At 45.4% G+C, this 24941-nt stretch overlaps 1 protein-coding gene across 2 annotated transcripts in view; it reads right to left on the minus strand.

Annotated features, from left to right (window-relative positions):
• The window catches only part of LOC115173846 (dedicator of cytokinesis protein 2), a 153347-nt gene that overhangs the window by 96680 nt on the left and 31726 nt on the right, over positions 1 to 24941 (minus strand). For both annotated transcript variants that reach the window (XM_029732302.1, XM_029732296.1), the window contains exons 22-24: positions 20539 to 20647; positions 20248 to 20318; positions 17224 to 17330 (exon numbers count right to left, since the gene is read on the minus strand). In XM_029732302.1, coding sequence (XP_029588162.1) covers positions 17224 to 17330; positions 20248 to 20318; positions 20539 to 20647 — 287 coding nt within the window. The remainder of the gene's footprint in view (positions 1 to 17223; positions 17331 to 20247; positions 20319 to 20538; positions 20648 to 24941) is intronic.

Here is a 24941-nt window from a genome sequence, read left to right on the forward strand (position 1 = left end):
ACAGATTCTCAATTGAATTGAGGTCTAGGCTTCGACTAGGCCATTCCAAGACAATTAAATGTTTCCCCTTAAACCACTCGAGTGTTGCTTTAGCAGTATTCTTAGAGTCATCATCCTGCTGGAAGGTGAACCTCCGTCCCAGTCTCAAATCTCTGGAAGACTGAAACATGTTTCCCTCAAGAATTTCCCTGTATTTAGCGCCATCCATCATTCCTTCAATTCTGACCAATTTCACAGTCCCTGCCGATGAAAAACATCCCCACAGCATGATGCTGCCACCACCATGCTTCACTGTGCGGATGGTATTCTCAGGGTGATGGAAGGTGTTGGGTTTGCACCAGACATAGCATTTTCATTTTGGCCAAAAAGCTCAATTTTAGTCTCATCTGACCAGAGTACCTTCTTCCATATGTTTGGGGAGTTTCCCACATGCCATTTGGCGAACACCTAACGTGTTTGCTTGTTTTTTCTTTAAGCAATGGCTTTTTTCTGGCCACTCTTCCATAAAGCCCAGCTCTGTGAATTGTATGACTTAAAGTGGTCCTATGGACAGAAACTCCAATTTCCACTGTGGAGCTTTGCAGCTCCTTCAGGGTTATCTTTGGTCTCTTTGTTGCCTCTCTGATTAATGGCCTCCTTGCCTGGTGTGTGAGTTTTGGTGGGCGGTCCTCTCTTGGCAAATTTGTGGTGCCATATTCTTTCCATTTTTTAATAATGGATTTAATGGTGCTCTGTGGGATGTTCAAAGTTTCTGATATTTTTTTATAACCCAAACCTTATCTGTACTTCTCCACAACTTTGTCCCTGACCTGTTTGGAGGGCTCCTTGGTCTTCATGGTGCCGCTTACTTGGTGGTGCCCCTTGCTTAATGGTGTCGCAGACTCTGGGGCCTTTCAGAACGGGTGTAGATATACTGAGATCATGTGACAGATCATGTGACATATGAACTTTATTTAACTAATTATGTGACTTCTGAAGGTAATTGGTTGCACCAGATCTTATTTAGGGGCTTCATAGCAAAGCGGGTGAATACATCAACACGCATAACTTTTCCATTATATTTTTTTTGCATTTTTTGAAACAAGTAATAAAATTCTTTTCACTTCACCAATTTTGACTATTTTGTGTATGTCCACTACATGAAATCCAAGTAAAAATCTATTTAAATGACAGGTTGTAAAGCAACAAAATAGGAAAAACGCCAAGGGGGATGAATACTTTTGCAAGACACTGTAATTGAGAGAACCTTAGAAAGAGAAGCCACGTTCTCCTGTTTCATCATTTATCCTGTGTTACAGGTCAGTAAAGTGCAAAAATACACTGAATATCACAATATAGTTTTGTAACTTGCCTGTTGAAGTGATTGTAATGGTTTGGAACAACACAGTAATTGTAAAACTTCATACTAGACAGAAAACACATGTCGAGTGTAAAATGTAATGATGGCGGTGCATTCCTTTGATACAAAAAAATAACTAATTGAAAAAGAGACTCCTGACAATATCCTAAGGGTTTAGAGAATTTAATGTTGCAACTGTGATGCTTAAGAACTTTGTAATTGTTGTACTGTAAATGTTAGAAAAGCTGCTTGCTATTGGCTAGCTCCGGTTAACTTTTGGCTAGCTCCGGTTAGCTGTTTACTAGCTCCGGTCAGTTGGTTGCTAGCTTCGGTTAGCTCTATGCTAGCTTGTTCAGTCATTTTCCAATAATTAGCATTAATGTAATTTGCAATTGTCTTGTCTTTCTATTAGCCTTTCTTACATTGTGTGAATTTATTTTGAGCATGGGTATAAAGTAACTTCTAAAGAGTTATACCAGTCTTTAAAGGCTTTCATGTTTTAGATTCTCTAATGGGGCTTTACATTTACATTTACATTTAAGTCATTTAGCAGACACTCTTATCCAGAGCGACTTACAAATTGGTGCATTCACCTTATGATATCCAGTGGAACAACCACTTTACAATAGTGCATCTAAATCTTTTAGGGGGGGGGGTTAGAAGGATTACTTTATCCTATCCCAGGTATTCCTTAAAGAGGTGGGGTTTCAGGTGTCTCCGGAAGGTGGTGATTGACTCCGCTGTCCTGGCGTCGTGAGGGAGCTTGTTCCACCATTGGGGTGCCAGAGCAGCGAACAGTTTTGACTGGGCTGAGCGGGAACTGTGCTTCCTCAGAGGTAGGGAGGCGAGCAGGCCAGAGGTGGATGAACGCAGTGCCCTTGTTTGGGTGTAGGGCCTTTAGTGGGCAACAGTGAACTACATAATTATAACCTAAACAGGTGAATTAAAGTTAAGAGTAAATGTGTTCGAGGAATAAATGTAAAGAATTTTAGGATGTGAATTGGATTGGAATTTAATATTTGTTATGTGTAAATTGATGTATTTTTGATATGTTTATGAAATAATATGTCAGGGATTTATGAGACAAATGATTAAATACCCTTAAAAAAATACAATGAAAAGACAGAAAAAGTCAATTTGCACTGCTGAATGTTGAATAAAATAAAAGAGAAGCCACGTTCTCCTGTTTCATCATTTATCCTGCGTTATAGGAACTATTATCTGCTGCACCTGTCCCAAAACTGGGACCTGTAACATATCCAGATGGCATTTTACTTTATTTATCTGTACCAGAACATTCTCTGTCATTTATTTTACAGCAGTATAAGGAGTCAAAGTGAATTGGGAGAAAAAGGAAAATGGGCATTATTTAAGTTAATAAATAACATTGAATCTGGAGTTTATAGATGGAGATCTCTCCCTATTTCTATATTAGGTAGGGTCAACATCATCAAAATTAATATATTACTATGGTTGATTTATTTAATTCCAGGCCATGCCAGTTTCAATTCTATCTAATGTTTTTTTATATAATAAATGGCCTGCTCTCAAACCTCATTTGGAATTTAAAGACCTCAAGAGTCAAATTGACTGTTTTACACTTACCCTGTAAAGCTGAAGGACTTGGACTACCTCAAATGAAGCTGTATTACTGGGCTGCTCAACTGCGTTCACTTAAACAATGGACAGCAGACTATCCTTGTGCATGGAGGAGAATCAAAGCCATGAATGTAATATCTTACGATCTAAAATACTACTTCGGGTCCAAGGCGTTGAAGAAAAAAAGCTTACAATCCAATGATTCTCAATTCCATTCGTATTTGGGAAAATGTACATACATTCATGAGGTGGAAATAACCAATATCGCTAAGCACCCCTATTTGGAATATCCCCACCTTACCTCAAGTGTTCAATGACAGTACCTTTAAGTCCTGGTTCAAAAGTGGCTCAATACATTTTGAACACATGTACTATGATGGACCTCTGCTGTCATTCAGTCAATTACAAGAAAGATTTGGATTATCCAAGGCCGATTTCTTTAAGTTCTTACAACTCAGAAATCTCTTCAACAGAATCTGGATGAACCGAAGGTATCTAGCATAGAAAAAAATACTGAAAGAAGCTGCTACGGCAAAGAAGTTAATTGCCAAATTATATAAAGGGTTGATTGAAACTCTACCTGATGGTTCAAAACTTATAAGGAAAGAAATTGAAACAGATCTAAAAGGAAGAAATTGAAGAGAACCACTGGTCACAGATATGTGAAAATGTCATATCTGCTCCTACAAAATAAGACATAAACTATTGCAATTTAAGATCGTTCAAAGGACTTACTACACTCCTGCCAGAATGAATGTAATGCAACCAGAAATGTCACATCTCTGTGGGAGTTACAAAAAGCCCAATGGAACCCTATTGCATATGCTGTGGTCCTGTGATAAACTGATACCGTTTTGGGATAATGTATGTGCTATCATTTCATTGGGTGTATCAATTTATATCCATCCATCTTCACGATTTTGTCTGTTGAGAAATTTTAATATTGGGGCTACATTTATTTTTGTATATACAGTATATATATTATTTCACCTTTATATAACTAGGCAAGTCAGTTAAGAACAAATTCTTATTTGCAATGACGGCCTACCAAAAGGCAAAAGGCCTCCTGCGGGGACGGGGGCAGGGATTAACAACAAAAAATATATACATTTATATATACGACAAAACACACATCATGACAAGAGAGACAACACAACACTACATAAAGAGAGACCTAAGACAACATAGCATGGCAGCAACACATGACAATACAGCATGGTAGCAACACAACATGGTAGCAGCACAAAACATGGTACAAACATTATTGGACACAGACAACAGCACAAAGGGCAAGAAAGTAGAGACAACAATACTTCACACAAAGCAGCCACAACTGTCATTAAGAGTGTCCATAATTGAGTCTTTGAATGAAGAGATTGAGATAAAACTGTCCAGTTTGAGTGTTTGTTGCAGCTCGTTCCAGTCGCTAGCTGCAGCGAACTGAAAATATGAGCGACCCAGGGATATGTGTGCTTTGGGGACCTTTAACAGAATGTGACTGGCAGAACGGGTGTTATATGTGGAGGATTAGGGCTGCAGTAGATATTTCAGATAGGGGTGAGTGAGGCCTAAGAGGGATTTATAAATAAGCATCAACCAGTGGGTCTTGCGATGGGTATACAGAGATGACCAGTTTACAGAGGAGTATAGAGTGCAGTGATGTGTCCTATAAGGAGCATTGAAAAGTTTTGTAATGTAGGTATAATTGCTGCAAAACAATGTATAGCCAATAATTGGAATGCCTCATATTTACCCTCGATAACACACTGGAGGACTGAACTATCTAGCTACATACCATTGGTTTTTGTATAACGTAACATTGAAAGTCTTAAATAGCCGCATGTCCCTTTTAATAGCTGGGCAACGGCACACAGTTCAGCAAATAAACGTCTGTTTAAAATAAACACCCAGTCTAAATTAATTGTTTACCAGGTTACCATGAATTTCCATGACTTATTTATAAGCTTTAATGTTTAATTTGTTACACTAAATAATTCAGTAAAGACTCAAAAAAATTATGGCAATCATCCGTTTTTATCGCCAGTCAGAAACTGCTAGCCATTGACTGCTAACAGCTGAGATCTGCTAGCTAACTGGCAAGCACAAAAAATAGTCAACAACTTCGGGAGTACAAACCCCAAGAAATCGTTCGATCACCCTCTAGTGGCAAAAGTAAGAATTGACGGAAATGCACAGTCAAAGGACTCCTGATATCTCCAAGACTGATACGTATAATTGTTTTATTTTATCTGTTGTTGTCTAGTACTGTCTTTTTACTAGATAGGGCCATCTACTTTAAGTGCTGCCTGTTTTCCCAGTAGCCTACTTGGTATGTGAACTGCTGACTCCTGTTACCTTGAAGATGATCGTTGACACATCAACCAGGGCAATTTGTGAATGTTGTTGTTTTCGTAATCAGTAGCTGTATTGGAGGGGGAGTGGTTTCTCCTCTTCTAGGCAATCAGCAATTAGTACCGGGAGGTGTGCTCTTCACACGTTTTGAACTGCCGATCTGCGAACAAGAACGCTGAGTTCATCTCAGCCTATGCTGCCCTTCAGTCCCTTGTTTTGCCCGAGACATGGATCCCCCAGAGAACACTGCTAGTCCAGCTGCCCACTCTTCATCTGACAACGTTTTCTCTCAAAGTCTGAGAGCATCTGGTTATCGCTGTGGTGGCACAGGGCTACTCATTTCTCCTAAGTGGAGATGTATATTTTCTCCCTCTCTCACCTGTCCATCTGCTCATTTGAATTCCATGCTGTCACTGTCACTTGTCCACTCAAGCTTAACATTGTTGTTATCTATCGCCCACCAGGTGTCCTTGGAAAGTTACTCATTGAGCTTGACACCTTGGTAAGCTAATTTCCTGACGATGGCTCACCGGTCTTCGTACTTGGTGACTTCAACCTCCCTCCTGTCTCGGCCCTCCCCTCCTGCTCCGTGGCTGAGTGACTTATTGCGAGCTAACAGAACAGGGCTGCGGGCAGCTGAGCAAAAATGTAGGAAAACTAAACTTCTGGAGGATCTATCATCCTTTCACCCTCTTCTCTCTATATTCTCTTCCTATGTATCCACTGCTAAAGCCACTTTCTATCAATCTAAATTTCAAGCTTCTAACCCTAGGAAACTATTTTCCAGATTCTCCTTCCATAATCTTCCACCCCCTCACCCTCCCTCTCTCTCACTCTCTGCGGATTACTTAGTCAACCACTTTGAAAAGAAGGTTGATGACATCTGCTCCTCATTCACTCAGCCTATTGAGTCCACTGGTACCACTCACACAGACCCTACACCTTGACCTCTTTTTCCACAGATGATTTCCTGCGAATAGTGAGGTCCGGCTACCCGACAACCTGCCCACTCGACTCCAACCCCTCTGGAGACCTTCTCCCATTCCTCACCTCCCTCATCAACTCATCCCTGACCACTGGCTGCGTCCCCTCTGACTTCATAATGGCCAGAGTCACTTTCCTCCTCAAGAAACCAACACTCAAAAATTACAGACCAGAATTATTTATTTATTTTCTTTCCAAAACACTTGAGCGTGTTGTCTCTGACCAACTCTTTCGTTATCTCTCTCAGAATGATCTTATTGTCCCTAACCAGTCAAGCTTCAAGACGGGTCCCTCAACCGAGACTGCTCTTCTCTGTGTCACGGAGGCTCTCCACACTGCCAAAGCTGACTCTCTCTCTGTACTTATCCTCCTAGATCTATCTGCTGCCTTTTACACTGTGAATCATCAGCTCATCCTCTCCTCCCTCTCAGGGCTGGGTGTCTCAGGCTCTGCACACTTTTGGATTGAATCCTACCTGGCAGGCCGCTCCTACCAGGTGAGGTGGAGAGGATCTGTGTCTGCATCACATACTCTCACTACTAGTGTCCCCCAGGGCTTGGTGCTAGGCCCTCTCCTCTTCTCTCTATACACCAAGTCATTTGGCTTCATCATATCCTCACATGGTCTCTCCTATCATTGCTATGTGGATGAAGCTCAACTACTTTTCTCCTTCCCCCTTCTGACACCCAGGTAGCGACGGGCATCTCTGCGTGCCTGGCAAACATCTCAGCTCGGATGTCAGCCCATCACCTCAAGCTCAACCTCAACAAGACGGAGCTGCTCTTCCTTCCGGGGAAGGCCTGCCCACTCCAAGATATCTTCATCACTGTCGACAACTCCACGGTGTCCCCCTCCCAGAGTGCAAAGAACCTTGGTGTGACCCTAGACAACACCCTGTCGTTCTCCGCAAACATCAAAGCAGTAACTCGCTCCTGGAGGTAAAGTACGACGCTACCTCACACAGGAGGTGGCGCAGGTCCTAATCCAGGCGCTTGTTATCTCCCGTCCAGACTACGGCAACTCGTTGTTGGCTGGACTCCCCCCTTGTGCCATCAAACCCCTGCAAACCCCAGAACGCTGCAGCCAGCCTGGTGTTCAATCTTCCCAAGTTCTCCCATGTAACCCCACTCCTCTCCGCACACTCCACTGGCTTCCAGTCAAAGCTCGCACCCACTACAAGACCACGGTACTTGCCTAAGGAGCAGCAAGAGGTACTGCCCCTCCCTACCTTTAGGTTATGCTCAAACCCTACTCCCCAAAACGAGCATTCCTTTTTGCCACCTCTGGTCTCTTTTCTGTCCTGGCACCCCAATGGGTTTGACCTTGCTGATAGCTACTTTATTGAGGAAAAATGTACTTACTATGACTGTGTTATGTGGTTGTACCACCTAGCTATCTCAAGATGAATGCACTAACTGTAAATTGCTCTGGATTAGTGCGTTTGCTAAATTACAAACAAAAAAAATGCTATAGAGGCATACTAAGACAAAAGAAACGTGATACAGTGACCCAGAAAATATAAAAAACTATCGGCCTATATCGAATCCCCCATTCCTCTCAAAAAAGTTTGAAAAAGCTGTTGAAAAAGCTGCTCACTGCCTTCCTGAAGACAAACAATGTATACGAAATGCGTCAGTCTGGTTTTAGACCCCATCATAGCACTGAGACTGCACTTGTGAAGGTGGTAAATTACCTTTTAATGGCGTCAGACCGAGGCTCTCCATCTGTCCTCGTGCTCCTAGACCTTAGTGCTGCTTTTGATACCATACCCCCATGTTTGTTTCTGAGTAATTGTTTGTATTGTATACGGTCCGTTATTGTGGGCTAGGTATATTGTGTTGTATTTTTTGAATAATTGAGTAAATACGTTTATTACTCATATCTGCTGTCCTGCGCCTGACTCTCTACACCAGCTACACACAGGCCGATTACAGAATTACTCACCTGAAATGGAGTCAGCAGGAGCAGACGGCCTCCCTTTCTCGGTTGAAGAGCGCATCCAGCAGTACGCAATCTTGTTACAACGTCTGGGCACCGCCATGGATCACGTGCTGCAGATGATGGATAGATGGGAGAGAGAAAGAGGTTTTCCAATGCCTCCACCAACCCCACTACAACAGGCTCCACGGTCCACCCCTCCTTCTCCCAGTCCCAGCGAGATTCAGCATGCACTCCGGAGGGAGTATGATGGGACGGCTGCCAGATGCCAGGGGTTCCTACTCCAGCTGGAGCTCTACCTGGCGACTGTCCACCCGGCTCCTTTGGGACGTGAGAGCGTGTCCGCCCTCGTCTCCTGCCTCTCAGGCAAAGCCCTGGAGTGGGCCAATGCCATATGGAGTGAGGGAGACACGGCGTTGGACCATTACGCAGAGTTCATCCGCCGCTTTCGGGCAGTGAACGTCTGTTCCACCTGAGGCAGGGGAGGAGGAGCGCGCAGGATTTCTCTTTGGACTTCCGGACCCTGGCCGCCAACGCGGGATGGAACAACAGGGCCCTGATCGCTCACAACAGGTGCAGTCTGCGCGAGGACGTCCATCGGGAGTTGGCCTGCCGAGACACCACCCTCACGTTGGACCAGCTGATGGACCTGTCCATTCCGCTGGACAACCTGCTGGCCACCCACGGGCATCCGGATCGGGGCTCGTCAGTTCCATCCCCCAGCACCTCCGCGCCGACGCCCATGGAGCTGGGAGGTGCTGCGCTTAGGGCGACCGGAGGAGGGGCCATTCCCTGCACCATCTGTGGCCGCAGAGGGCACACTGCTGGTCGGTGCTGCGGAGGTTCCTCAGGGAGTCGAGGCAGCAGGCAGGGCACTGTTGTGTCACCCCAGGTGAGTCGGCACCAGGCTCACTCAGAGCCCCCTGTTGCTCACATGTATGTGTTTATTACATTTTCTGAGTTTTCCCAGCATTCCCAGCATAAGGCGCTTGTAGATTCAGGCACAGCTGGGAATTTTATTGACCGTTCATTTGCTCACAGTTTAGGGATCCCCCTTGTTCCTGTAGATATGCCCTTCCCTGTGCACGCCCTAGATAGTCGACCATTAGGGTCAGGGCTGATTAGGGAGGCCACCGCTCCACTAAGCATGGTTACGCAGGAGGGTCACAAGGAGAGAATCAGTCTCTTCCTTATTGATTCTCCTGCATTTCCCGTGGTGCTGGGCCTACCCTGGTTGGCCTGTCATGTCCCCACAATTTCGTGGCAACGGAGGGCTCTCAAGTGGGGGTTACGAGAGTGCTCAGGGAGGTGTGTGGGAGGTTCCATCGGTGCAACTACGGTGGAAAGTCAAGACCAGGTCTCTACCGTGCGCATCCCCTCAGAATATGCCGATTTGGCTTTTGCCTTCTCTAAGAAGAAGGCGACTCAATTACCACCCCATCGACGGGGGGATTGTGCGATAAATTTCCTGGTAGACGCAGCACTTCCCAGGAGTCACATGTATCCTCTGTCACAGGAGGAGACGGCGGTTACGGAAACATATGTCTCCGAATCCCTGTGGCAGGGATACATTCGGACCTCCACTTCACCTGCCTCCTCAAGTTTATTTTTTGTGAAGAAGAAGGATGGAGGTCCGCACCCGTGTATTGACTATCGAGGTATCAATCGGATCACAGTGAGGTACAGCTACCCGCTGCCTCTCATCGCCAGTGCGATCGAGTCAATGCACGGGGCGCGCTTCTTCACAAAATTGGATCTCAGGAGCGCTTACAACCTGGTGCGCATCCGGGAGGGGGACAAGTGGAAGACGGCATTTAGTACCACCTCAGGGCACTATGAGTACCTTGTCATGCCATACGGGTTGATGAATGCTCCATCAGTCTTCCAGTCCTTTGTTGACGAGATTTTCCGGGACCTGCACAGGCAGGGTGTAGTGGTGTATATCGGCGACATTCTGATACACTCCGCTACACGCGCCGAGCATGTGTCCCTGGTGCGCAGGGTGCTTGGTCGACTGTTGGAGCATGAACTGTACGTCAAGGCTGAGAAATGTCTGTTCTTCCAACAGTCCGTCTCCTTCCTAGGGTACCGCATTTCCACTTCAGGGGTGGAGATGGAGAGTGACCGCATTTCAGCTGTGCGTAATTGGCCGACTCCCACCACGGTAAAGGAAGTGCAGCGGTTTCTAGGGTTTGCCAACTACTACTGGAGGTTTATCCAGGGTTTTGGTCAGGTAGCGGCTCCCATTACCTCACTGCTGAAGGGGGGACCGGTGCGACTGCAGTGGTCGGCTGAGGCGGACAGGACTTTTGGTCACCTGAAGGCTCTGTTTACCTCGGCTCCCGTGCTGGCTAATCTGGATCCCTCTTTGGCGTTCATAGTGGAGTTGGACGCGTCCGAGGCTGAGATAGGAGCCATGCTCTCTCAGCGCTCGGGCACGCCACCAAAGCTCCGCCCCTGTGCTTTCTTTTCGAAGAAGCTCAGCCCTGCGGAGCGAAACTATGATGTGGGGGATCGGGAGCTGTTGGCTGATGTCAAGGCTCTGAAGGCGTGGAGACATTGGCTTGAGGGGGCTAAACACCCTTTTCTCATCTGGACTGACCACTGCAATCTGGAGTACATCCAGGCGGCGAGGAGACTGAACCCTCGCCAGGCAAGGTGGGCCAGGTTCTTTACCCGTTTTGTTTTCACTCTGTCCTACAGACCAGGTTCCCAGAACGCTAAGGCAAATGCACTGTGCCGGATGTATGACACAGAGGAGCGGTCCATGGATCACGCTCCCATAATTCCGGCCTCTTGCCTGGTGGCACCGGTGGTGTGGGAGCTGGACGCGGACATCGAGCCGGCGTTACGCACAGAGCCCACTCCCCCTCAGTGTACAACTGGGCGCCTGTACGTTCCGTCTGCTGTCCGCGACCATCTGATCTATTGGGCCCACACATCACCCTCCTCTGGTCATCCTGGCATCGGTCGGACGGTGCGTTGCCTTAGTGGGAAGTACTGGTGGTCCACCTTGGCCAAGGATTTGAGGATTTATGTTTCCATCTGCTCGGTGTGCGCCCAGTGCAAGGCTCCCAGGCACCTGCCCAGAGGGACGTTACAACCCCTACCCATTCCACAATGGCCGTGGTTGCACCTGTCGGTGGACTTCTTGATGAATCTTCCTCCCTCACAGGGCAACACCATGATCCTGGTCATTGTGGATTGGTTTTCTAAGTCCTGCCGTCTCCTCCCTTTGCCCGGTCTCCCTACGGCCCTACAGACTGCGGAGGCCCTGTTCACTCATGTCTTCCGGCACTACGGGTTGCCTGAGGACATAGTCTCTGATCTGGGTCCCCAGTTCACGTCCAGGGTCTGGAGAGCGTTCATGGAACGTCTGGGGGTCTCGGTTAGCCTCAACTCAGGTTTTCACCCCGAGAGTAACGGGCAGGTGGAGAGAGTAAACCAGGATGTGGATAGGTTTCTGCGGTCATATTGCCAGGACTGGCCGGGGGAGTGGGCGGCATTCATCCCCTGGGCAGAGATGGCCCAAAACTCACTCCGCTACTCCTCCACTAACCTCTCTCCCTTCCTGTGCGTACTGGGGTATCAGCCAGTTCTGGCACCTTGGCATCAGAGCCAGATCGAAGCTCCTGCAGTGGACGAATGGTTTAAGCGCTCGGAGGAGACCTGGGACGCCGCCCATGTGCACCTGCAACGAGCCGTGAAGCGGCAGAAGGCGAGCGCTGGCCGCCATCGCAGTGAGGCTCTCGACCCGAAACCTGCCCCTCCGCCTGCCCTACCGGAAGCTGGGTCCGTGGTTTGTGGGGCCATTTAAAGTCCTGAGGAGACTGAACGAGGTATGCTACAGGTTACAGCTTCCCCCAGATTACCATTTTAATCCCTCATTCCATGTGTCTCTCCTCAGGCCAGTGGTGGCTGGTCCACTCCAGGAGTCTGAGGTGCAGGAGGTTCCTCCGCCCCCTCTGGACATCAAGGGGGCCCCGGCGTATGCTGTTCGAGCCATCCTGGACTCGAGGCGTAGTGGCGAGGGGCCTTCAGTACCTCGTGGAGTGGGAGGGGTATGGTCCGGAGGAGAGATGCTGGGTGCCGGTGGAGGACGTCTTGGACCCTTCGTTGCTGCGGGAGTTCCACCGTCTCCACCCGGACCGCCCTGCGCCTTGTCCTCCGGGTCGTCCCTGAGGTCGGTGTCGGCGCACTGCTGGAGCCGCGTGTCAAGGGGGGGTACTGTTACGACTTCCGCCGAAGTCGGTCCCTCTCCTTGTTCGGGCGGCATTCGGCGGTCGACGTCACCGGCCTTCTAGCCATCACCAATCAACTTTTCATTTTCCATTTGTTTTGTCTTTCACACCTGGTTTCAATCCCCCAATTACTTGTTAATTATTTAACCCTCTGTTCCCCCATGTTTGTTTATGAGTAATTGTTTGTATTGTATACGGTCTGTTATTGTGGGCTAGGTATATTGTGTTGTATTTTTTGAATACTTGAGTAAATACGTTTATTACTCATGTCTGCTGTCCTGCGCCTGACTCTCTACACCAGCTACACACAGGCCGATTACAGAAGCCCCAAAACTGCCCTCGCTGGAAGACTGTGTTTCAGACATAAGGAAGTGGATGGCTGCAAACTTTATACTTTTAAACTCGGACAAAACAGAGATGCTTGTTCTAGGTCCCAAGAAACAAAAAGATATTATGTTGAATCTGACAATTAATCTTGATGGTTGTACAGTCGTCTCAAATAAAACTGTGAAGGACCTCTGCGTTACTCTGGACCCTGATCTCTCTCTTGACGAACATATCAAGATTGTTTCAAGGACAGCTTTTTTCCATCTGCGTAACATTGCAAAGATCAGACATTTTCTGTCCAAAATTGATGCAGAAAAATTAATCAATGCTTATGTTACTTCTAGGTTAGACTACTGCAATGCTCTACTTTCCGGCTACCTGGATAAAGCACTAAATAAACTTCAGTTAGTGCTAAATACGGCTGCTAGAATCCTGACTAGAAACAAAAAATGTGATCATATTACTCCAGTGCTAGCCTCCCTACACTGGCTCCCTGTTAAGGCAAGGGCTGATTTCAAGGTTTTACTGCTAACCTACAAAGCATTACATGGGCTTGCTCCTACCTATCTTTACGATTTGGTCCTGCCGTACATACCTACATGTACGCTATGGTCACAAGACGCAGGCCTCCTAATTGTCCCTAGAATTTCTAAGCAAACAGCTGGAATCAGGGCTTTCTCCTATGGAGCTCCATTTTTATGGAATGGTCTGCCTACCCATGTGAGAGACGCAGACTCGGTCTCAACCTTTAAGTCTTTATTGAAGACTCATCTCTTCAGTCGGTCCTATGATTGAGTGTAGTCTGGCCCAGGAGTGTGAAGGTGAACGGAAAGGCACTGGAGCAACGAACCGCCCTTGCTGTCTCTGCTTAGCTGGTTCCCCTCTCTCCACTGGGATTTTCTGCCTCTAACCCTATTACAGGGGCCGAGTCACTGGCTTACTGGTGCTCTTCCATGCCGTCCCTAGGAGGGGTGCGTCACTTGAGTGGGTTGAGTCACTGACGTGGTCTTCCTATCTGGGTTGGCGCCCCCCCTTGGGTTGTGCCGTGGCGGAGATCTTTGTGGGCTATACTCGGCCTTGTCTCAGGATGGTAAGTTGGTGGTTGAAGACATCCCTCTAGTGGTGTGGGGGCTGTGCTTTGGCACAGTGGGTGGGGTTATATCCTGCCTGTTTTGCCCTGTCCGGGGGTATCATTGGATGGGGCCACAGTGTCTCCTGACCCCTCCTGTCTCAGCCTCTAGTATTTATGCTGCAGTAGTTTATGTGTCGGAGGGCTAGGGTCAGTCTGATCTATCTGGAGTATTTCTCCAGTGTCCTGTGTGAATTTAGATATGCTCTCTCTCTTTCTCTCTTTCTCTCTTTCTTTCTCTCTCTCGGGGGACCTGAGCCCTAGGACCATGCCTCAGGACTACCTGGCATGATGACTCCTTGCTGTCCCCAGTTTCCCTGGCCGTGCTGCTGCTCCAGTTTCAACTGTTCTGCCTGCGGCTATGGAACCCTGACCTGTTCACCGGACGTGCTACCTGTCCCAGACCTGCTGTTTACAACTCTCTAGAGACAGCAGGAACGGTAGAGATACTCTCAATGATCGGCTATGAAAAGCCAACTGACATTTACTCCTGAGGTGCTGACCTGTTGCACCCTCGACAACTACTGTGATTATTATTATTTGACCATGCTGGTCATTTATGAACATTTGAACATCTTGGCCATGTTCTGTTATAATCTCCACCCGGCACAGCCAGAAGAGGACTGTCCACTCCTCATAGCCTGGTTCCTCTCTAGGTTTCTTTCTAGGTTTTGGCCTTTCTAGGGAGTTTTTCATAGCCACCGCGCTTCTACACCTGCATTGCTTGCACTTTGAGATATCAGCTGATGTAAGAAGGGCTATATAAATACATTTGATTTGATTTGATACAGTGAATGGTAACACATTAATGCAGGAAATTAAGAAATTGATTATAAAGTGAATGCTAGAATTATACAATTATCTATTATAAAATTACAAAAAACGGAAGTGTTTGACGAATTTTAAACCGTATGTTGATCACCTTGGGGAATTTGTTCTATAGTGGGCGATTTGTTTAGTTTTTTGTGTTATGTTGTTTTGTGGGGTGCTGTGAAAAAAATACATATATGATGTGTAGTTGATTATTGGTATGGGCGCAGGGTCAGTGGGCTGGCAATTGATGGACAGAGAGATGGAAGAATAGAGAGAGAGATAGAGATTGAACCCTCTGGCCTACTTTAGGGAATGAGTAGGAAAACAAATAAAAAACAGACTAGTTATTTCATTTTGTCTTTTTCCCTAATCTGTCAGGTTTTTTTCTATTATCTCATCCAGTATTGATGTGCTCAATCTGTCACTGTAATTGTCTGACGTCAGAATAATTTGGCTAAATTGTGCCGTAATGCTTCTCGTGAATGTAATTTAATTATGGGCAACCAGAACCAGATTAACCCTTATGAAACACGTGTGTGTGTGTGTGTGTGTGTGTGTGTGTGTGTGTGTGTGTGTGTGTGTGTGTGTGTGTGTGTGTGTGTGTGTGTGTGTGTGTGTGTGTGTGTACAGTATCTGCCTGCAGGCTCCTTAATCCATGGAACGTATGTCAAATAAATCTAGAGGGGAAAAAATCCAATCTGTTCAAATGTTACCTGCGGTCTATGGGTCCAACAGTGTGTCATCAACCCTAGGACAGAGACAACCAGCCCAAGAAACACACACATATTGCAAAATCACATACACATAAATATATCCCCCGGACACACACACACTCATACATAACCACACGCACACTATTCCATCTCTCCCCTGTCACTCAGTGTGTCCCCAGTGAATGGTGGGAGGCAGGCAGGTAGATTAAATATGTATTGGGAGGCAGTGATAGCAGACCAGAAGCCATTAGCTGGCATAAATGTATAATTTTCCCTCCTGCATATTTCACTGGCCTAAATGCTCCCGCCACAAACAGGCCCACATTTACAATGCCAAATACATCTTCATTAAAATGAGTCAGCCCTCATTTAGGGCTGACTCTCTGAATTGAGATGGAATTAATTAATTAAAAAACAAGGCAGTCAAACAGGGAACCTTGGAATTGTGTTTTTATGCAGGGTGACAGGCATAGAGAGAGTCAAAGGTCAGCTGATGGTATGAGGAATGATTAGGGCTTGATAATATATACATGAACTTTGTGTGTATCTTTCAAGCTAACAAACGCAGAGGTCTCTCTCTCTCTCTCTCTCTCTCTCTCTCTCTCTCTCTCGTCACGCTATCTGCCCCACTATCCCTGTTCCTCTCTCTCTCTCCATCAACAATTGTCTTTAATCTCTCCCCCTACTCTCTACATTGCCCTCTCTCCTCTCTCCCTGTATTAATGCAGTGTATGGTGGTTGGTGACTCTGGGTACAGTGACAGTTGGCCATGGGCCGAAGGGTGCCCGGAGCCCCGGGGGAATTAATCAACGCCACAACAATCAATATGGGAGGAGTGTCCAGGCCGAGCCGTGTCGTGCCACGTCAAGCTCCCCGCTACTCTACCCACTCCTCTCACCCCGTCACCCACTATACCAGGCAGCTACGGGCCACGGCTGACTGATGACTCACCCACGGCAACGTCGAGCAAAAACAACATCGATAATCATCAACGGCAAACCGGCTACGGAACACACACACACAACACAGCAAAACAAACACACACACACACAAAACAAACACACACACACACACACCCCCAGTTACAACATCATCCGTCACCTGGAGACAAAGATGGCCCAGGGAGTGAGAAGCAGGGAGGAGAGAGGATGGGGGGTTTTAGGTGTTACGGGGATAAGGGGGGGGGGGGGGGGTAGATGTCTGTTTAACTGCCAACAAGCCTTCTCTGCTGCTGCTGGGTTCTCTCGCTCCATCTGCTTTCTTTCTCTCTCTCTCTCTTTCTGATCTCTCTCTCTTTCTCTCTAACGTATTCATTCAGATATCAGTTTAAAAACCAACAGCGGAGCGGGGAGCCATGACAACAATAGCAATCTGTCAGTTGTGTCTGGCGTCGTGGCGACAGCTCGGACCACTTATCAGGAGCCAATTAGAGAACAGTAGCACCCAGAGTCTTCCATCAATCTGACTGGGGGGCCACTTAGGGAGTCGATTGGCCACTTATCACACCACTGCAGACCAGTAAGGCCTTCATAATAGATTCTGAGTGGAGGGAAGGAGAGGGAGTGAAGTGGGGTTGTAGTGTGTTTAAATGGGGATGTAGGATGTTCTCATAATAGTCAAGGTTGTATGACCTTGCATCTGATATTGGTCAGACCCTTCTCTATCTACCCAAATAGGCTGAGTTTTAACCTCTTTCTAAATGAGGTGTGCGATTGGTTGGCTGCTCCTATGGTAGTTAACATAGAGGTCAGTCATTGGTCAGTTGTCTAGCATGGAGGTTTGTCTTACCCTGTTTTTCAAAGAGTTTGCTGCTGACGATCTCGGTCATGGAGGACACCTTCTGTTTCTGCAGCTTGTCAGGAGGGATACAGGTGTAGAATTCATACAGCAACTGACTGGGGAGAGGAAAGGAGGCATGGAGAGAGGAAGCGGGAGAGGGAGGGGGTGTGGAGAGAGGATAAAGGGAGAGGGAAAGGGAGAAAGAGAGACAGTGAAAGAAAAATGAAAGGAAAGGGTGAGAGAGGACGGGGAAGTAGAGAATTAGATCAATTGTTCAGCAAGGCTAGAAGAGCAATATTGCAAAGTCTCTAGCGACAGTTTTAATTAAACACTTTCATTTCAATTGTAAACACGTAGCATATGGGTTAATTCCATGTAGAGTGATAGCCTTTCTCGTTTTTCCGACGCGTTTGTTTAATCTTTTATCGAAACAGATATTTGAAGCAGTTGAAAAGACACATGTAATTCAGAACCAGACATTAACTGCCATTCTGACCTGAACAGGCTCGGGAGAGAAGAGATACAGATACAGATACAGATACACAGCAGAGAAACTAGAGATGTGTCCCAAATGGTATCTATCCTCACTGGCATTCCCGGGTAACCCCCGGCAGAGGGTTACAGTCAAATCCTTTTCTCAGTAATCCTCCAAGATGTCATTCATAAACCTTTTTAATTTCCATATGTACTAGGAAACTAAGTGTTTTTTTTCTTCTTCTTGGGCATCAGGAACGTAACTGAAAAAGTGCCTCGGGTCTTGAAAAAAATAACAAATTTGATTGAAAGTAAGGGGATATCGGTGAACACATGTTGTGGTCAAGGCTACGATGGCGCCAGTGCAATGAGTGGAGTTTACTCAGGTTACAGAAGCACCTATCAGTCTGACTGCCTAATCTTTTATCGAATCAGATATTTGAAGCAGTTGAAATGACACATGTAATTCAGAACCAGACATTAACTGCCATTCTGACCTGAGGAGGCTCGGGAGAGAAGAGAGTTTATGAGCTATGAGTTTTAGTTTAGTGGAGTAAAGTACTTAAGTAAAAATACTTTAATGTACTACTTAAGTCGTTTTTTGGGGGGTATCTGTACTTTACTTTACTATTGATATTGTTGACTACTTTTACTTCACTACATTCCTAAAGAAAATAATGTACTTTTTACTCCATACATTTTCCCTGACAGCCAAAAGTACTCGTTACATTTCGAATGCTTAGCAGGACAGGAAAATGGTCCAATTCACGCACTTATCAAGAGAAAATCCCTGGTCATCCCTACTGCCTCTGATCTGGTGGACTCACTTAAAAACACACATTATTCGTTTGTAAATGATGTCTGAGTGTTGGAGCGTGCCCCTGGCTATTCGTACATTTTAAAAACAAGAAAATGGTGCCGTCTGGTTTGCTTAATATAAGGAATGTGAAATGATTTATACTTTTACTTTAGATACTTAAGTATATTTTAGAGACTACACTTACTTTTGATACTTAACCATATTTAAAACCAAATACATTTAGACTTACACTCAAGTAGTATTTTACTGGGTGGCTTTCACTTGTGTTTGAGTCATTTTCTATTAAGGTATCTTTACTTTTTGGTACTTTTTCCACCACTGACTGAGTGTACAAAACATTAAGAACAACCCCCCTAGCTAGGCCTTGTGAAAACAGATGAGCCAAACTAGCGAACTAGCGACGGACACTAATGACGAGACAAGGTGCCGTCACCCTCAGCCCGGAATCCAATCAAATAAGAATTAAATGAGCCGGTTACAAAGCCTCGGCAGCTTCTTAGGGAGATTGAGCATGGGGGCATCCATTCTGCAGATAGATTTATTAATGTGGTTGACACAGTACTTTCATTAGCTAGATGAACAACAAATTAAATGATAATCGCAACCACTTTTCTTTTTTTCAGACAGTAGAGGAGAGCTGATCTGTGGTGCATCGCGTGCTAATTAGGCTCTCTAATTTCAATCTCATTACAAATTGAAAAATCATGCTATTGTATTATATAAGGCTGTCTGTCCTACAGAGGCCCACGTCCCAACCCTCCTAGGCGCGGACCTGCTGGGCGTTTGTGTTCATTTATTAAACCAAAGTTATGGCTCTCCCGTAAGGACCCAGAGCACCGCAATAAAGCGTTGAAATATCAACATGGGCAACCTCATAACAGTTGAAAATATCACCATTAAGATCTTAAGGGCATTTCTTCCTACAGTCACTGTTAAGATTATTTCTTCGCCCGTGTTATTGTTTGTGGTTCGTTGAGTCTACAGTGCATCACCTTGATTGTTGCTGCGTATGTGTTTGGTCTGCTCTTGCCACTATCATTCTGGTGCAGGTGGCCAGGTGGCCAGGTGTTTTAAGTAACACCTCCATGACATCGTGTTGACACTCAACCACTCCAGAGATACAACAGACCAGACAGGTTTAGACTGTCTGAACAGAGTTCCACACAACCCAGAAAAAAACACTCACCCACACACATATACACACACACACTCACCTCAGAGAGTCTCAGACACAGGTCACGGGAAGGTCAGGCCTGAAATAAAGACGCTGTGGTTTGCTGGAACCAAACGTCTGTCTGCCATAAGGAGACTCTAGACCCATTCGATTATAAAGCTAAAAGGTCTGGGGAAGTGGTAGAGTCACATCTATGTTCATTATGGGGATTGTAAAAGCAAGGCTGTCTGTCTTTGAGGGGTTCATGAAAGGTTAATGGAAGATGTGACGAGTCACTGTGAGTTAAAGAGAGCTGGAGAATAAGGTTGTGACCTTGGTAAAGGGCTGGGAGACAGAGACAGTGTTTTAGACTGGGTTGTTTTGTTGGGTTTTTGTGGAGACAACGTTATGAGACAGTTATCAGCCAGAGGTACAGGGGGTGAGAGGGGAAGTTGGGGGGACGTTAGGTACAGGTGACTGAGGTGAGAGACATGTCACTTCACGTTGCACCCTGGGAAGGCTCTGAGCGATGTTGACAGCGGTTCTATTTACTATTCCTGTGGAGGCGGTGGAGGACAGCACTCACCTCAGGAGTTTGGCGTCAAACACTGTCTCCACATCCTGCAAGACTGTGGGTAGGTACTTCAGAGCAGCCACCTGGAGAGAGAGACAGAGAGACAGACAAAGAGACAGAGGCAGAGAGATAGAGAGAGAGAGCGAGACATGCACATGGATGGGAAAGAATCATAAAACCTGAAATCAGGACAAATGAGGTCATATCAATAAATACATTTTTAAAAAAGATGGAGAGATGTACTGTAGAGCGTTAGGAGAGGAGAGATGAGGAGGAGAGAGGTAGAGAAGTTGGAGTGTTTACCTGCAGTAAGACTGTTGTGTTGTGGTCACTCCTCATTAGTTTGTTGATGGACTCAAAGAGTCTCCGGAGAGACTCCTCAAACTCTTTCTGCTCCTTCCCTTCATACAGCCTGGAGAGAGGGAGGCAGAGGGGGATGAAAAGGGGAGGAAAGAGGAAGAGAGGTTAATGCACGGCTAATGTCTCCAACGGGATTTAAAAAGTGAAGGTGTACCCAAACGCGCTTCAGCCTTACTACGTAAGCCTGCTTGTTTGTCCCTAAAATTTACTCAGATCTATAAAGACACGAGTGCTCCATTTTCTTTCTTTTCTGGGGTAACGAATACTTTTAAGGACTTAAGTATTTCTAGTTGGCTGTTGTTGGGGGAAACGGCGGGAGTAAGGAGGCTAGGTCACATGGAGGCTACGTCAAACTAGACAGAGACTTTACAGTACACAACCTCTACCAGATACTGATGGTAGAATACCATCTCTGAATACAAAGCTATGCCAAGTGTTTCATTTTGTATCGTGTTTCACCTTGTATCCCCAACAAAACATCACAATCCCTAAAGTTGTCTACTCCTCCCTTTCTATTCTTTGTTAAACTGCTCTATCTATCCCTACCGTTGTAACTAATGTCCTCTCATTACTCTCCTTTCGTCTCGCTCCTCCTCCCCTGCTCTTCATCCCTCTTCCTTCGACATCTCCTCCTGTCTCACGGTAATTCTGTGGTAAATGTTAATTACAGCGCGGGTCGTGGGTGCCGGGAGGGAGGATTACAGCAGCGATCATCAACTAGATTCAGCCGCGGGACAATTTCTTTCTTGAGCGGAAGGTCAGGGGGCCGGAAAATAATTACAAATAATTTGTCCACTGCAAATTGACCGCATGAAGCCCAAACAGATCAAATATTTTGACTAAAACATAACCATTTCAAACCTTGCTTACATTTCTGTATGATATACAGTACCTTCAGAAAGTATTCACACCTCTTGAGATTTTATTGTGTTACTGCCTGGATTGAAAATTAAATATGGATTTTTTATCACTGGCCTACACACAGTACCTCATAATTTCAAAGTGTAATTATGTTTTTAGAAATGTTTACAAATTATTTTAATTAACCTTTATTTAACTAGGCAAGTCAGTTAATTAAGAACAAATTCTTATTTACAATGACGGCCTACCCCGGCCAAGCCCGAACGACGCTGGGCCAATTGTGCGCTGTCTTACGGGACTCCCAATCCAGGGACTCCTGGTTGTGATACAGCCTGGAATCGAACCAGGGTCTGTAGTGATGCCTCTAGTACTGAGATGCAGTGCCCAAGACCGCTGCGCCACTCAAGAGCCCAAATTAATTACATATGAAAAGTTGAAATGTCGTGAGTTAATAAGTATTCAACCCCTTTGTTATGACAAGCCTAAATAAGTTCAGGAGCAAACATTTGCTTAGCAAGTCACATAATAAGTTGCATGGACTCACTCTGTGGGCAATAATAGAGTTGATGTCCGCACCCTCAGCGGAAATCTAATTAGCATGATAGAAAAATCCCCATCAAAATCTGTCTGTTTAAACTCAAACAATCTGTTTGCATGAACTGCGTCTCAATCCACCACATCTGCCAATGGCAGCCTTCTGCATCTGTGGTGGAAGGTGGCCGAGCTACAGTGGTGTTTGCCAGACCCTGAGACATCCCGAAAACATCTGAATCGTCCAAACCGTTTGAGCTACACACCAATATGGAAAGGTGAGACTCTGACGAACACATACAGCTAAAGTTCAGACACACCTAATTTTTCTAGGTTTTAAAAAACATTTTACTAGTGAAGACATCAAAACAATGACATAACACATACGGAATCATGTAGTAACGACAGTCCATCGTTGCTTTAAGACATGAAGGTCAGTCAATCCAGATAATTTCAAGAATTTTGAAAGTTTCTTCAAGTGTAGTCGTAAAAACCATCAAGAGCTATGATGAAACTGGCTCTAATGAGGACCACCACAGGAAAGGAAGACCCAGAGTTACCTCTACAGAGGATAAGTTAGAGTTATCAGCCTCAGAAATCGGCAATTAACTGCACCTCAGATGCTGTGTTCATCCACCTCTGGCCTGCTGGCCCCCCTACCTCTGCGGAAGCACAGTTCCCGCTCAGCCCAGTCAAAACTGTTCGCTGCTCTGGCACCTCAATGGTGGAACAAGCTCCCTCACGACGCCAGGACAGCGGAGTCAATCACCACCTTCCGTAGACACCTGAAACCCCACCTCTTTAAGGAATACCTGGGATAGGATATAGTAATCCTTCTAACCCCCCCCAAAAAAAGGATATAGATGTACTATTGTAAAGTGGTTGTTCCACTGGATATCATAAGGTGAATGCACCAATTTGTAAGTCGCTCTGGATAAGAGCGTCTGCTAAATGACGTAAATGTAAATGTAAATGTAAAATAAATGCTTCCCAGAGCTCAAGTAACAGACACATCTCAACATCAACTGTTCAGATGAGACTGTGTGAATCAGGCATTCAGGGTCGAATTGCTGCAAAGAAACCACTACTAAAGGACACCAATAATAAGAAGAGACTTGCTTGGGCCAAGAAACACGAGCAATGTACATTAGACCAGTGGAGTACAAATTTTAGATTTTGGGTTCCAACCGCGTGACTTTGTGAGAAGCAGAGAAGGTGAACGGATTATCTCTGCATGTGTGACTCCCACCGTGAAGCATGGAGGAGGAGGTGTGATGGTGTGGGGGTGCTTTGCTGGTGACACTGTCTGTGATTTATTTAGAATTCAAGGCACACTTAACCAGCATGGCTAACACAGCATTCTGCAGCAATAAGCCTCTTCTGGTTTGCGCTTAGTGGAATTATAATTTGTTTTTCTACAGGATAATGACCCAAGAAGGGTTATTTGACCAAGAAGGAGAGTGATGGAGTGCTGCATCAGATTCCCTGGCCTCCACAATCACCCAACCTCAACCCAATTGAGATGGTTTGGGATGAGTTGGACCGCAGAGTAAAGGAAAAACAGCCAACAAGTATTCAGCATATGTGGGAACTCCTTCAAGACTGTTGGAAAAGCATTCCAGGTGACTACCTCATGAAGCTGGTTGAGAGAATGCCAAGAGTGTGCAAAGCTGTCATCAAGGCAAAGGGTGGCTACTTTGAAGAATCTAAAATATAAAACACATTTTGACTTGTTAACACTTTTTTGGTTACTACATGATTCCATATGTGTTATTTGATAGTGTTTGTCTTCACAATTATTCTGCAATGTAGCAAATAGTAAAAATAAAGAAAAACCCTTGAATGAGTAGGTGTGTCCAAACTTTTGACTGGTACTGTACATTTCGGTTGTTTTGCTCTAGGATGCCCATAAGCCTCAAAAGACTCAGCTGAAGGTAGCCCGGTACCAATTTAGAAAATGTATGGATGTATACACTGAATGCACAAAACATTAGGAACAACTTTTTAATATTGAGTTGCACCCCCTTTTTCCCCTCAAACAACCTCAATTCGTCGGGGCGGGGACTCTACAAGGTGTCAAAGGCATTCCACAGGGATGCTGGTCAATGTTGACTCCAAAAGTATAAATCATTTCGCATTCCTCATATTAAGCAAACCAGACGGCACAATTTTCTTGTTTTATTATTTTACGGATAGCCAAGGACACATTTCAACACTGAGACATAATTTACAAAGGAAGCATTTATGTTTAGTGAGTCTGCCAGATCAGAGGCAGTAGGGATGACCAGGGATGTTCTCTTGATAAATAAGTGAATTGGAAAATGTTTCTGTCCTGCTAAGCATTCAAAATGTAGCGAGTACTTTTGGGTGTCAGGGAAAATGTATGGAGTAAAAGTATAGAATTTTCTTTAGGAAAGTAGTGGAGTAAATGTAAAGTACAGATAGCCCCCAAAAAATGAGTTAATACTTAAAAGTATTTTTACTTAAGTACTTTACACCACTGGTGGTGGAGCATTCTTGATACACACAGGAAACTGTTGAGCATGAAAAACCCACTTAAAAATGTTGTCTTGCCCATTCACCATCTAAATGGCACACATACACAATCCATGTCTTCTTTTTTGTGTTCTTTGGGTTTGGGTTGGCAGATCGCATCCAACTTAAAGGTACATACACCACCACCTATTGTACTAAAGTGTGAGGCCAGTCCCGGCCTACCTACATTAAATTATCTTAATTATTCCTGTTCTTTAAAGAAAAGAATAACAACACCAACTAACTCAACACCTACATACCACTATTTCATGAAAATATAAATCACCACCCAATTAAATCTTAAAAATCTGTAAAATGCAATAAAATCTCATACACCCAGGTACATCTATGCTGTTTACACTCATTTAAAAACCCACTACCCATTCCACTATTTTGACCCTATTTTGACCTAAAATTGA

This window comes from Salmo trutta, chromosome 3, assembly GCF_901001165.1.
Source record: "Salmo trutta chromosome 3, fSalTru1.1, whole genome shotgun sequence".
NCBI classification, from domain to species: domain Eukaryota; kingdom Metazoa; phylum Chordata; class Actinopteri; order Salmoniformes; family Salmonidae; genus Salmo; species Salmo trutta.